This window comes from Lucilia cuprina, chromosome 4, assembly GCF_022045245.1.
Source record: "Lucilia cuprina isolate Lc7/37 chromosome 4, ASM2204524v1, whole genome shotgun sequence".
NCBI lineage: Eukaryota > Metazoa > Arthropoda > Insecta > Diptera > Calliphoridae > Lucilia > Lucilia cuprina.
The window spans coordinates 9,835,452-9,849,742 of record NC_060952.1 but is presented as its reverse complement, the minus strand read 5'-3'; the positions used below and the strand labels follow the sequence as shown (position 1 = coordinate 9,849,742).

At 24.3% G+C, this 14,291-nt stretch overlaps 1 protein-coding gene across 1 annotated transcript in view; it reads left to right on the top strand.

Annotated features, from left to right (window-relative positions):
* LOC111680986 (microtubule-associated protein futsch) overlaps positions 1-14,291 on the top strand; it is a 106,193-nt gene that overhangs the window by 45,422 nt on the left and 46,480 nt on the right. The window contains exon 2 of the mRNA XM_046950191.1: positions 4,811-4,915. Within this exon, the coding sequence (XP_046806147.1) occupies positions 4,825-4,915 (91 nt within the window). The 5' untranslated portion in view covers positions 4,811-4,824. The remainder of the gene's footprint in view (positions 1-4,810; positions 4,916-14,291) is intronic.

Below are 14,291 nucleotides of genomic sequence, written 5' to 3'. Positions count from 1 at the left end.
AATAACTGAAATTTAAAGTTTTAAAAGCTTACGTTGAGAGCTTATTTATATTTTTTTCCCTGTTAAGTTACGGTTTCATTCAAAGTTTTTCCTGTTATATATTGATTAAAGCTAAAATATAATTTATAAAATATGTAAGCTTAATTTAAAGCTTTAAAAGCTTACAATGAAAGCTTAATTGCTCAATTAACATGAAGTATATGGGATCTTTATATAGACTTACAACAAAAAACTAAATCGAGCTTTTAAAAAGCTTTGATATTAAAAGCTTACTGGTACAATAAAAAAAAGCTTAACAGAGTCTTTCAAAGTTTTTTTTTTTTTTAAATGTTAAGATTAAAGCTTTTTAAATTTATTTGTTGGCGTCTTTTTGAAAGGATATTTTGTTACTTTGAAAAAACTTAATGAAGCTTTTCGAAAAGCTTTAATGTTTAAGCATACTGCTACTATAAAACGATAAATAATGATGAAAGCATAACGGAAACTTTTAAAGCTAAATTGTTACTAAAAAATATCTACAACCAGAACTTAAACTTTTTATACTTAAAGCTTTAAATTAAACACCAAAAAGTTCTAAGAACAAACTCTTAATTAGGGCTAAAATTGGCCAACAACGAAAGCCTAATATGGACTATATAAATGCTTAATTGCAATTTCAAAAAGCCCTAACAATTAAGACTTAACAGGGATTTTTAAAAAGCTTACAATAAAGCTTTATTAGTACTAAAAAGAAATTTATATTAAAGTTTTACTTTGACTATAAAAAAGCTTCTGTTTGAATATGTACAGAGATAGCAAAAAGATCCACTATTGAAGCTTTAATAGAACTAAACATTTCCTGTTATTTAAAACTAAACTAGAACTTAAAAAGTCCTCTAGTTAAAACTTAACCGATACTACAAAATTATCTAAACTTTAATACTAACTGTACTAGCTTTTTAGGTCTCTGTTAGCTTAAAACATTTCTTTTTCTTAAATTTTTTTTGTCCATTAACAAAAGTACCTAGCAATTTCTCATCAATGATGTGTTTTTAAAGAAAAAAAATTTACAATTTATTGTTGCTATTGTATTTTTTTTGTTTTCATTCAAAGCTCATGCGTGTTGTCATGTTTTTAGTTTTTCTCGTTCTTTATGCATTTCTTTGGCAACTACAAAAATTCGAAAAAAAAAAAAACAATTGCCTTTTTAAGTAGAACAGTTGTAGTCCTATTTTTGTCCATTATTTCCCCCCTTCAACATGTTGCAAATAATAGAAAATATCGATGTTTTCTTTTTTGCCTGAGAAAACCTATTGTGTGTGTTTGTTCGATAAGTATTGAATATTCAATGGACCACCATGGCTGACAAGGTTTTGACGGGATCTTAAATAAATATTTGCATTTTTGTGAACATATTTTTTTGTATTTGTTTTGTAAGAATTTTGTTTGCTATATGAGTATAATATGTATAACTGCTTGCACTTGTTTGTGGAAATCAAGAGTTATTGCAGCAAAGAAACATCGGTCAGATAAAGAGCTTTTATTTAAATTATTTTGAAGATTGTGCAAAAATAAAACTTTAAGTTTAATAAATCCCTGAATTTTATTTTGCAACACTTTAATGTTATTTGTCATATAAAAGGTAAAATCTTTAGTTAATAAAAGTCACCCTCTTTTTCTTTGTCATAACTTCAGTTTTCTTTTTTTTTATTATTTTGTTACTTTATCTCAATAAAACTTCATTAAATATGTTCACGTGTTGCATCCCTAGAGACTTTATTAAATTGTGATATATTTCTATATTGTTTTTTTCTTGTTTCTTTTCTATAACTATATAAAAGTAATACGAAAAAGACCCTTTTTGAAAAAAAAAAATATATAAAAACCTCAAACGAAACTATTTTACCAGCTAATGTACTCATAAACCTGTAAAATAATAAGTAATATATATATAATAGAACACGAAGCATAAAAATATAAAAGGAAATAAAAACCTTTTTGACATGAAAACGATTCCTTTTTATCTAAAATTACTTTATGATTTATTACTTAAGAAATATTTAGTGACAGTTTATGGGTGCGGGGTTTCATGGCGGGTAAAATTACTTCACTTCTAATAAAACATTTTTTGGTTTGAAGTTAAAAGAAAATAAGTGTTTTCTCATAAGATTTCAAAAATATATCTATTTGTTTTATTTAAGATACTAAAACTTTTAAAATATTTTTAAAGCTTTCATTAACAAGTGATTTCTCGATGGCAAATGATGCTTTTAAACCTTAAAATGATGTACATATAAAATCAATAATGAATGATATAATTATTCGGTCAAATGCTCATTGTAATCATAAAAGCTCTTTAAATATCCTGTATTGACTTACAAATGTTTTTGGAAAATATTGAAGCTTTTTGTATAAGCTTTTAATTTATTGAAGAAATAAGTTAAATGTAAAAGCTTTCATAATGTATGTATGTAATATAAAGTATATAGACATTTTTATTACTGTAGAAACATAAAAGCCTTATTTTGGTCTAAAAAAGTTCACGTAAAAAAATCTTTATTGAAGCTTTCAATATTTCATACCCTGATTGACATTTTCCTAAAGTTTTATAAAAAACATGAAAGCTTTCTATGTTAGAAGTTTCTCTTTGCAATAGTATGATTTTTTTGAGTAAGCTTTTATTTTACATAAAAATAAAGCTTTTTTTTACAATAGTAAATATTTATATAAAAAATGTTTTAAACTTTCAAGCTTTAAAAAATTTAGATGTTTAAACTCAAAACAATTCCATTTAAAAAGCTTAAAAAAATAATTTTAATTACACGAAAGCTTCCTACTTTTTTGTTTAATATAAAAAAGCTTTTTGTGTTAAATTTAATTTTATTAAAAAATAAAAGCTCTCTAATAACAGCTTCAAAACTTTTTTCTTAAATAGAAATTGCCTGAAAAATCTTGCCTAAAGCTAAAAGCATTGTTATGATAACCCTAAAAGCTTTCCTTTTTAAATAAAAAAAAAATATTTTAATATAAATATTCAGAGCTTTTTACTTTAATATAAATTGCTTAAAATATCCTGCCTAAATCTAAAAGCTTTACAAAAAATGATATGTTACACTAAAAGCTTTCCACTTAAAACCTTTTTAACAAACAATTAAAGAAAAATATAAAAATTTTAAAAGTTTTTTTTATACAAAACCAAAAGCTTTTTCTAAATTATATTAAAATTAATATCTTTTCATAATATATAAAACCTAAAAGCTTTCCACGTTTACCTCTTAGTATATTTTCTTTTAAAACCAAAATTTGTTACAAAATCGCAATTTTTTAAAAAAAAAAGCTTAAATAAACAATAAAAGCTTTTTAAATAACAAAGTTTCAAATACCCAAATGAAATTATTTAACAACTTTGTTGAAATTTTAATAGAAAATGATTACAATATATAAAATTGTTATTAAAATAAATTGTATGAAAATAAAAACATATAAATGTTTACATGCATATAGCTTTTGAACCGTTAATCGTTCTATAAACTTGGCATATACCACACTATAGAAAATATTTCTATATTTATTTTTCTTTATGACCGAGAGAGAAGATGAAGAAAAAGAAAAAAACGCATTATTGCTAAATTGGAAAACAAAAATCCCATTTTCTTTTAGCCACAAAAATCAAATTAACGCATTTGTTTGGTAGGAAAAAAAGATTTCTTTGCTACGAGTAAAAACAATATGCCAAACCAATATCTTTATTTTGTATCCTCCATAAATTTAAAGTCTATATACTCAAAGTCGATAATGCTGATGACGACGATGATGATGATTGAATTAATCTTGATAGATGTAAAGATGAAAAACAAAACAACAACAAAATATAATGATCAATTTGTGATGTTGGTGTTGAGGTTAGGTCATAAGTTTTCCATTATCTATATGAAGAATTCTATAAAAGAAAATAATATTTCTTTTTTTTATTTTACTCAATTGCAATTAAATTGGCCCACTTTGAGTTGTGGAGATGCAAAACGTAGAGATAAAGAAATAGGTTTGTGGTCAAGTAAATTGCAAAAGAATTTGCTAAAGATAAATACTAAAATGAGGTTGCAAGGTGTGAAATTAAGCCAAAGTCATTAAAACTAGAGTTGAACTTTTCAAAAGCAACAAAGTTGATAGAGTTAACATTTATGTTCTAATGAAGAAGACAAGCTTATATCAAAAGTTGTTAAAGCTTTATAGGTTTTCGGAATCCATGTAATAAAACTTAAACTTTTAAGTTCAATCAAAAAACTTTTTCTTTAAAAACTTTTGTGAAAGCTTTTTTTACACCTAAAACAATAAATACAAAAATGTCTTTATTAAATTAAATTTAATTTGACAGCTACAACAGTAAATAATAAAAACTTGACAACAATATAAACATTTACTAGGAATTTGCTCTAATTGTTCGTTAACAAGACATTTAAAACAATAAATTAAAATTTACAAAAATAAAAACGCAAACAACTGTCAAAATGACAAATAACTAAAACGATGTTTTTGTTGATTACAATGACAACTAAATAAATAAAACTTAATTTTTATTGTAAATGTAAAAAATAAGAGGGGGAGTAATCGAAAACAAAAATCACAAAACATTTCTTAATAACTTTAATAATAAACACGTGTCTTTACTTTGTATTAACGTTAGCACGTGTCCTTTGCTCATAAGAAAATTGAGAACACGGCACCATTTTTTTCTGTTGCATAAGTTCTTAATAAGTTCCTTATTTTTACATTATTTAGCTGAGAATATTATTTACTAATTTTTATTTGTAATTCTTTTCTTCTGTTACAGGTTTCAACAACAAGATGACAAGAAAGCGTTCGAGTCCCATGGGACTCGAAATATATTTGCCAGTTTTACTGGCATTTATAATGTTGCCATTATTAGCTCAAGCTGGTAAGTGTTGAAAAAAAACTAACTATAATGGAACTTTATTGTATTTTCCTTAAATAGTTTAGAGGGTTTATTTATATAAAATGAAAAAAAAGCTTTATGGGGGTTTAGCAATAAAATATGTGTTTTTTTTTTTTTTTTTTTTTTGTTATAATTAGGTTGTAAAAATGTTAAGATTTGTAATAAAATTGTGGTCACATTTTTAATGTAAGGAAGTATAATTCTTTGATAGACTTTTTCCAATACAAAGGATTTTATTAAGGTTTTATTAACACCTTATTAAACTTAAAAGCTTTTACTAAAATCTTAAGTAAAAGATTAAAAAAAAAGCTTTAAAGAAAATCATTTCTAAAGAATGCCTTAGTTTGACATAAAATTTAAGCTTTTAAAGCTTTTTTAAAAACTGAAAGATTTTGCAGAAATATGTGCTTTATTTCATTAAACAAAAATTATTAAATCCATTGTTTTTTATAAAAACACGAATTCGTAAGCTTTTTAGAAATTTAAAATATTATGATTTTGTAAAATTTTTGCATTTGCGAAACTTTATGAATTTTTTACGATTTTTTGTCAAATTTATGCTGTATAAAAGATTTTTAAAAAACTTTTGACAAAAAGCTTTTCACACAAAGGTTTATAAAACTTTTGCAATTAATGTTTTAAAAAATTTATCTAAAATTTAAAACTAATTTATGAAATAAAAACAAAAGTTTTTTTTTGCCTTGAAAAGCTCTTAGCATTAAAAGCTTTTTCAGAAACTTTTTATAATTAAAAGAGCTTTAACAAACTTATGAAATTTAATTAAACTTTTCCAAATTCTAAGTCAATTTTTACTTTTCCTTAATGCATATTTACTTAAAAAGCTTTATGTTTTAAATTTTATTCCAAGAAAGGCTTTGCTTAAAGCTTTTTATAATACAAAAAGCTTTATCATAAGTTTTAAATATACAGGTATTTTGCATAAAGTAATGATTTACTTAATTTTTTTTCAAAATCCGTATTAAGTACAAAAGCTTTTTTATATAGAAAAAGCTTTTTAAAAAAATTTTGCAAAATTTGCTGTATTGAGGTAAATTTTGAAAAAAAATTATTTTTTGCCTTTAAACATGTAAATTAAAAGCTTTTAGCAATTAAAGCTCTTATCGGAAAAAGCTTTTTGATAAAGGTGAGATCTTTCTTTCATGAAAGCAATGAATAAAGAATGTATCTAATGTTTTAATATAAAAATAGCAAATTAGCTTTTTGTATCCAAACTTCTTCACTTCTGGCTTATAGGGATCAAATAAGAAATATTTCTTTTAAAGATTTTACAAAATCTTTTGTTGTGGTTTAATAATAAAAATCCTTTTTGTTTGCGACGGACACTAATTCCAGCAATATTTTGATTAAGCCATTGAATTACAAATACATATTTGTTCGCTTCTATAAACATCTTTTTCCAAACAAATTTCCACAAAAGGGTCAAAGGAACCAATTGAGGGGACGGGGGTGGTGAAAAAAAATTGTGAATAACATACAACAAACAAAAAACATTCTCATTTTTCGCAAACATATGTGGGTGTATTTGAACAATCTTTAGAAAAATAAATAAATATTTAGACCTACAAACTTATAAACACAACCCCGGACAAATAAAAGTAGGAACAAATTTACAAGAGGGGGAGGTTTTTATTTGTTTGTAGGGCAGCAGATGATATGAGAAAAAGAATGAGAGGAAGAAGAGGTTTATTAGCTTTAGCTGGTTTAAATTAAGAAACATGTGTATGATGGACGGAAGGTCAAAAAATATTTTGTACCCGTATTGTTCTGCATGTGGGGTGGGTGACTGAATGATGAGGTTTTTAACACATCAACACTAATTTCTTGGCAAATATTAACAGCGTTTTTTTTTATTTTCCTGCTAAAAATTAACTACCCTTATTTTTGCAAATCCAAAACAATTACACCTCACAACTTGAATTTATGGTTTTTATTTTGATTTTTTGTTTTTATTTGTTAGAGATTTTCTGGGATTAATGCAATTTTATAAACTAGTAAGACCATTAAATTTAATACATCGCATGACCTTACTATTTTATAAAAATGAAAATCTAATGAAGTTTGGCTATAGAAAACGAGTGACAAATTACTATCATCTGTTCGTAAAATTAGCACAATTAGTTGGTAATTTTCAATTAGTATGAATTGTGTGAGTGTGTGTTTTAGTGAATATCCTCCCTTTTTCTTAGAGGAAATAAAATCTGTTGCACTTTTTGCCCTGGCAATCCATAAAAATCATTTGTTATTGACATGTTTGTTCAGATGATCTGGCAAATATGTCTCTGCATTATTTTTATTTTGCTCTTGAAGTGCATTTATCATTCGTTTCAACAGTCATTCATTTGCACACATTGTTTTGTATCTTTGCAATTGTATCTAAATCCCAGTCTTTTTTTCGATATTATTTTTATATGTCTGCTGTTTTTCATTATGTATTTTTTGTCCATATGCTATGTTATACATTTGTTGCGATTTTTTTCACATTTCTGGACAATTATTAACACTCCCTGTTTACTTGTCTGAGTGTGCTACTATTCACAAAAATAATGTTTGTATTTTAGCCCCTTCTTTTTTTTTTTTTTTTGAATTTGAACATTTTTATTGAGTCATGGATTTCAATTTAAATTGAAATTGTGTTTTATTTTGTTTTTCTTATTTATTTGTTTAAATTTTATATAAAGTGCGTGAAATTAATGAATGGCAAATGTTTGCAAATTGTTGCTGTTGTTCGTTGTGGGGGAGATGCAGGTTAAAATTTTGAAAAAAAGATGTGCCTCATGTCTAGCTGAGTATTTGTTTTAAAACACCTTTTTTTATTATCTAGAAACAAAATAATAATTTTAATTACTTCTGCCCAGGGACAGCTTTTTTCTCTTTAATAACATTTAAAGCTTTAAAAGTGATTTTTTGGTATGAAAAGCAAACTATTTCTATCATTAGATGAATCAGTAAATTCGCTACTGAAAATATTAAAAATGTTTTCAGCTTTTCATTAAAATAAAAAACGTTTTAAAAATTAAAAGCTTTTAAGCTTAGTAATGAATTTTGAACGCAATTAATGCATATAGAAAAATCTTCTTAAATGTTAAGATAATCATTAAATTTTAAGATTTAAAAATATAAACAAAATCAATCACTTCACAAAAAATAGTTTTAAAGCTTTTAAGAGCTTTTAAATTTTTAAAAAGTCTAATCAATTGAAATAAGCTTAATAGCGATAATCTGTATAAATTTTAGATCATTTAAAACATATAAATCATTATAAAAGCTTTTAACTCAAACGTTTTAAGAATCTACTCTTAGATGACAAAACTTTAAGCTTTAAAAAGTCTTATCAATTGAAATAAGATCAAAAGCGATAAACTATATAAATTGTATTTAATTTAAAACAAATAACTTTCTTAAAAGCTTTTATATTAAACTTTTTAAAAATCTACTTTTAGATTCTACAAAGCTTTAAACTTTTAATTGAAAAATTTCGCTAACATCTTAAATAATTATAAGAAAACTTTAACGAGATTTATTTGAATATAAAAAGCTTATTCAGGCTTGCTTGAATAAGCTTTTATTAAAGGGACTGCAAAGAAAATCCTAAATAAAGAGTTTAACAGCTTTTTTAAGGAACTTTATAGTTTAAAAGCAATTCCCAGGATGGTTTTTATAGGAATAAATATTTAATAAACCAACAGTTAAAGTACTATAAGTACAAAGAAGCTTTTAAAGTCAAAATAAACTTCGCAAAGTTTTTTTTTTACATAAAAACCTTGATCTTACTGATATGGACTATTTTCTATTAAAAGCCTTTTCTTATTTTCATGTTAAAAAATATTCACAAAATGTACTTTCTTTAAAGCTACTTCCTGGGTGTCTTTATAAAAAAGCTTTAACAAACTTTTAATTGCAAAAATAAATTTTGTTTTAAATCAAGAAGTTTTTGTGATCGAAAGTTTCGACAAAGCTTTAAAGCTTTCTGGAAAAGCTTTTAATTAAACAAATTGCACTATGCATAAGGTTTTTATATGAAAATTTTAATTGCTTTTTGCAATATTATAGAACTATAATGGTTAAAATGTAATTTTTAAAAGAGTCACGGGGTTCATTAGGAACTCGGGCACTCTACAATGTGAACATATTATTTAAAACTATAAAACAATTTTGAACAATATTATAATATTTTTCATTTTCAAAACACTTTCCTATGAAAATTCCTCTTAACTAACAATGTCAAGAAGAAAACTTTCAAAAAAAAAATACTTAAAACTAAGAAATATTAACATTTAAATGAAACTACAACACAACAACAACAAGAAACTAGTACTTAGAAAAAATATAAAAGAAAAACTTTCTTTTAAAATATATTTTCGTATAAACTTTGTAGACGGAAAACTGAGAAATTGACATGCAATTCGATTTTGCATAATGAAAAGAAAATGTTAAAAAAAAGTTTCTTTTTAAATATATATTAATGTATACATATAGCAAAAGATAAGAAGTATTTCACACATTTTATTAAATAAAAATATGACACAAAGTATGTCATCATTTTCATAATTTTTCAAAACCTACCTAATGCGGGTGATATTTTAAATAATGACCCATTTTTAACATGTAAATATAGTTACCTATACAATAATACAACTTCTAAGAATTATCATTGACTTGTCAAAATTGTTTAGAACGCACACACACAGACAAACAAAAACAACAGCTTATTTCAAAGAGTTATTGGTAAATAATGTCAAGTTACATACTATGTAAAAAAAGAAAAACTAAACAAACAATGAAGAGAAAAAACAAAGAAAAAAATTTTTCTATTGATTCTCTGTATGTAGTATTAAACAAAACCAGAGATCAAGTAGGGATAGAGGCTTAGAACTAAAAGCCAGAACCACCTATCAAAAAAAAGGGACAATTTATGTCAAACATTATGTTGTCATCTTTATTCACATGTCTGTTTGTTTTCAGTTAAATGGCTTGTGATGTCTGTTTGACAGTTGCTTCATTCATTCAATGCAAACATTATGACTGATGAATGGATGGTTGGAAGATGACTGACTTGGTTAGTTGACTGCCATTTGAAGAGTTTTTAAAAAGATTTTCCTAGGTTTTTCATTTCCTTTGAATGTGTTTTCTTTTTGAGTTGTTTTACTCTCATCATGGGGTTTGTTTGTTACGAGAGAGAAAAAGAGTGCATTTCTATTTGATTTTCATTAGAGAAAATGTCAATAATGTTTGAGAAAGGTAAATATTACAAAGAAATTTAATAGTATTTCTATGGGGGACAAATCAGTTTTGAAATTTTAGATTGATTATATATTAAATTAAATTTTTAAAATGTTTTATAAATACTCTTTTTTATTAGTTAGTAGTGTTAGCAGTTTGGTTAGAAGGACCATTTTAATGATTTTAAAAAATTTTCTTCAAAATGTTTTAAAAATGTTGAAAAGATTTTTTCGAGTATTTATATGTCGATTTACTCGGTTCGAAGGACCATTTTAAAGTTTAGAGATTGCAGAGTAGGAATCTTTCAAGGAAGAAAGTGAAAAAGAAAAGTAACTTCTTCGAATTCATAAAACAGCCTAATTCGAAGGACCATTTTTGTCAGTTTAAAATAAAAACTTAAATCAGAGGGTTTTTCTTTTCAATAAGGAAAAGAGTAGAAAGAAATATAACAGAGTAGTTAGAATAAAGATTGAAAAGGTAAAAAAAAAATTAAATTCATAAAGCAGCCTAGTTCGAAGGATCATTTTTGTCGGTTTTAAAAAAAAGCTTAGATGAGAGGGTTTTTTCTTCTTACTAAGGAAAAGAGTGGGAAAAATTATAACAATTTCTTCACAATTATTCAATTAAGAGATTGCATAGTAGTTGGAAAATAAAGTGGAAAAGTGAAGTAAATTTTTGTCGGTTTAAAAATAGTTTTAAGCAAACATTTTTTTCTTTTAATAAGGAAGAGAGTGAGCAATATGTTAACGATTTTCTACACAATTATTCAATTTTAAGTTTCTGCTATATTTCCATTTAATTTCGGTTCGAAGGAGAATTTCCAACATGAAATCTTAAAAATTAAAGAAATCAAGTTAAGATTTTTCAGTTTAGTTTGAAAAGTAGTCAAGAATATTGTCTTGGTTTAACACAATTATTCAATTTAAACTGTTCCAATATTTTCATTTATTTGCTTGGTTCGAAGGACCAGTATGAATATGAAATCTTAAATTTTACATATTATCTTCATTTGAATTGTTTTAAAAAGTCTACAGAAACCAAGTTTATATAAAGCAATTTAGTACGAAAAATAGTAACGAATATTTTGTCCCTTTTAATAAAGCAAACTGAAAAGATCACGACTCGAAGGACTATTATGCTCATAAATTTAAAACAAACAAATAGCATTACATTAAATGACTTGGTTCGAAAAATTGAGAAAAATTAAAAATAGCTTAAATTTTAATTGCTTTATAAATTCCGCTTATTGATTAAATATTTTTATAAATTATTAAATAAATTTTAACAAATTGTCCATTAATACACCTTAAACGTCTTTCAACTAATTATTTACTAGAAGGACAAATCTACTAATATTTTTAGCTTAATTAACTCACACTTCCCTTTACTTTCATACAAAAATTAATCATTTTTAATTAAAAATTACCAACGAATAAAAAAAACTGCCAATAAAATGTCTAATTAATTTTAGCAAAATCTATCATCTTGATGGTATTTTAAATGCAATTAATAAAAATTTATAAAATATATATAAATTAGAAAATTTTATAAAGATTTAAACAAAAAAGCTCTTGAATATCAATGACATTTTTCAAAAGCTATTGGCACTTATTTTTAAACGCCTGATCACTAACAAAAGTGATCTTCTTTAGAAATAGTTTTAAAATTTGACTTATTAAATTTTTATGGGCAATAGTTACATTAACTAAAGTGCCCTGTGGGGTTCTTTAGATTTTTTTAAATCTTCTGGTGTATTTTGAAAGCTTTAGTTTTATATTTGCTCTAAAATGGTGGATCATTTTTAATAGCTTCTGTGCATTTTTTGGGAACTTGAGGAATCCTTACTCCCTGTGGTGTATTTAACAATGTTATCCTGAGGTCTTTTAACCCCCTTCTTGTATTCTTAAGTGTATTGGGTTTACGTTAAAATTTTAAGAAGATATAACTATTTTTTACAAATCTTACTAACTATGTATATGTATAATCAAGGCAAAATCATTAACTGTGGGTTATAATTATTATTCTTCTTATTGTCTGCAAAAAAAAAAAAAAAAAAACGAAAAGCTTTTAAAAATTTTAAATAGTTTCTAAAACCTCCAATAGTTTGATGATCTTTAAAATAAATATACATATAAATAACTAAAAAATTTGCATATTTTCTATTAACTAAAACGAAACTAAATACTTTGGACAAAATAAATATTAAAAAATTAAATAGTTTTTGGCATTTATTTTTAAAAAGCACTACAAGCTCAAGGTCAAAATCATGAGCGGTACTTAGTAATTTTATTAAATCCATTTTTTTTTGTTTTTATTCCCAAGCCCACATATTTAAGAATTTTTTAAACTTGAAAATGATTTGTAATTTTTCTTTATTTTAGACATCATGTTTGTTAAACACAAACAAAGAAATTTTCAAATATGTGTTTATTAAATAAATACTGGTTGGAAAAAAAATTGCTTTTATCAAAAAAAAATGTATAAAAGAAAATTGCCAGTAGCTTTTGAAAGAAAAAAATTATTAAGCTGCTTTGTTTTCTTGGCAGGGTTTAAATTGATCATGACAATCATGATCTTGTCTTTAAGCGTAAGCGTTTGTTTGGTCTAGAGTAAAGCCCCCCTAGTTAAAGGGGCGTCTTTTAAAAATTTTTGTTGTTTTTATTATTTCATCAATCATAGTGTAGTAGTAAGTTCGTGGAATGTTTTACCATCAGCATTATAATTTTTATTATTATTTTTGTATTATTTGTTAAAAAAAATATTTGTTTTTTTTTTTTGCCAAATTTTTAAACAAAAAAAGACAGGTGCTTAAAGAAGATTTGTAGAGAGTTTTTTTGGTCTTTTCTTTTTCTTTTTGTATTTTTCTGTATTTGAAAGGCTTACCTGTATTCTTGTGGCATAATAACCAAAAGTTGAATGAACTATTTGTTTTAAAATCATCATCATTGGTAATTTACTAAAAAAAAATTTTTGGAATTTACTAAAAAAAAAAGTAAAGTAGGAAGAGGCCATCAGAGCTAAGTTTTTTTTTAAGTAAAAGAAAAATTAAATAATAATATTTAAATACTTTAAATACTCTCTTCAAACCAGTCCAATATAAACTTTTAGGAGACTTGTTATAGTCTAGTTAATTAGCAGACTTAAGGGCTTTCAATTACATTACTTTCAAAGTAATTGTTATGACAAATACTTGTAATTGTAGTGGATAATGCTTTAGTTGTAATACAACTTTAATTGTAATTGATATTTTAAGAATTGCAAATATTTGTTATTGTAATTGCTAGAACTAAAGTAACAATTACTTTAATTGTAATTACTAAAATATTAAATTGAAGAGTAGACATTACAGTTTTAATATTTCCAAAGTAATTGATTACTTATTTAATTACAATTGCTGATAATGTATAATTAAACAAATCAATTTCAATTTATTCTGATATTTCAATTACCAATTAAAATTAATTGTAATTGCAATTAAAATCAGTTAAATTACAATTACATAATTCATAAAAAGTAATTGTAATTATAATTACTTTTTAATTGTACTTGTAATTAGTTTTAATGAATTATGTTATTGTAATTCAACTGGTTTACATTGTTATTCCAATTAATTATAATTGGTAATTGATAAAAAATAATTAATTGTAATTAAATTTTAAATTTTCATTACAATTAATTGAATAATTAAACATGTATTAAATTACTTAAGCCCTTTTAAAGTCCGTTACTTCATTTAGGATTATTGAAGTTATTTAGAGGTTTAAGTTCCTCATAAAACCATTCACGATATTTCACAAAAGATATCATATGCCTAAAGCTTCTAGAGATCTTAAACGAAACAATAAATAGTCAAAAAACTGCTACTACTTTAGAAAAAACTCTGTTTTTGGCCAAAAGAAAAAACATGTTTTTAATCTAACAAATTTTTTTAAATTATGGTTTTCTAATGAGTTTCAAGTTTAATTAAAGAATTTTTTTTACAAAACATATTTATAATATGATTTATAACATTTAATTAATTACACAATTTTTTTTTTTGCTATAATCATAAATTTTGTTTGTTACAACACATTTGTAATCATTTTCAAATATTCTAGCGGAAGTTGATTGATTTTTT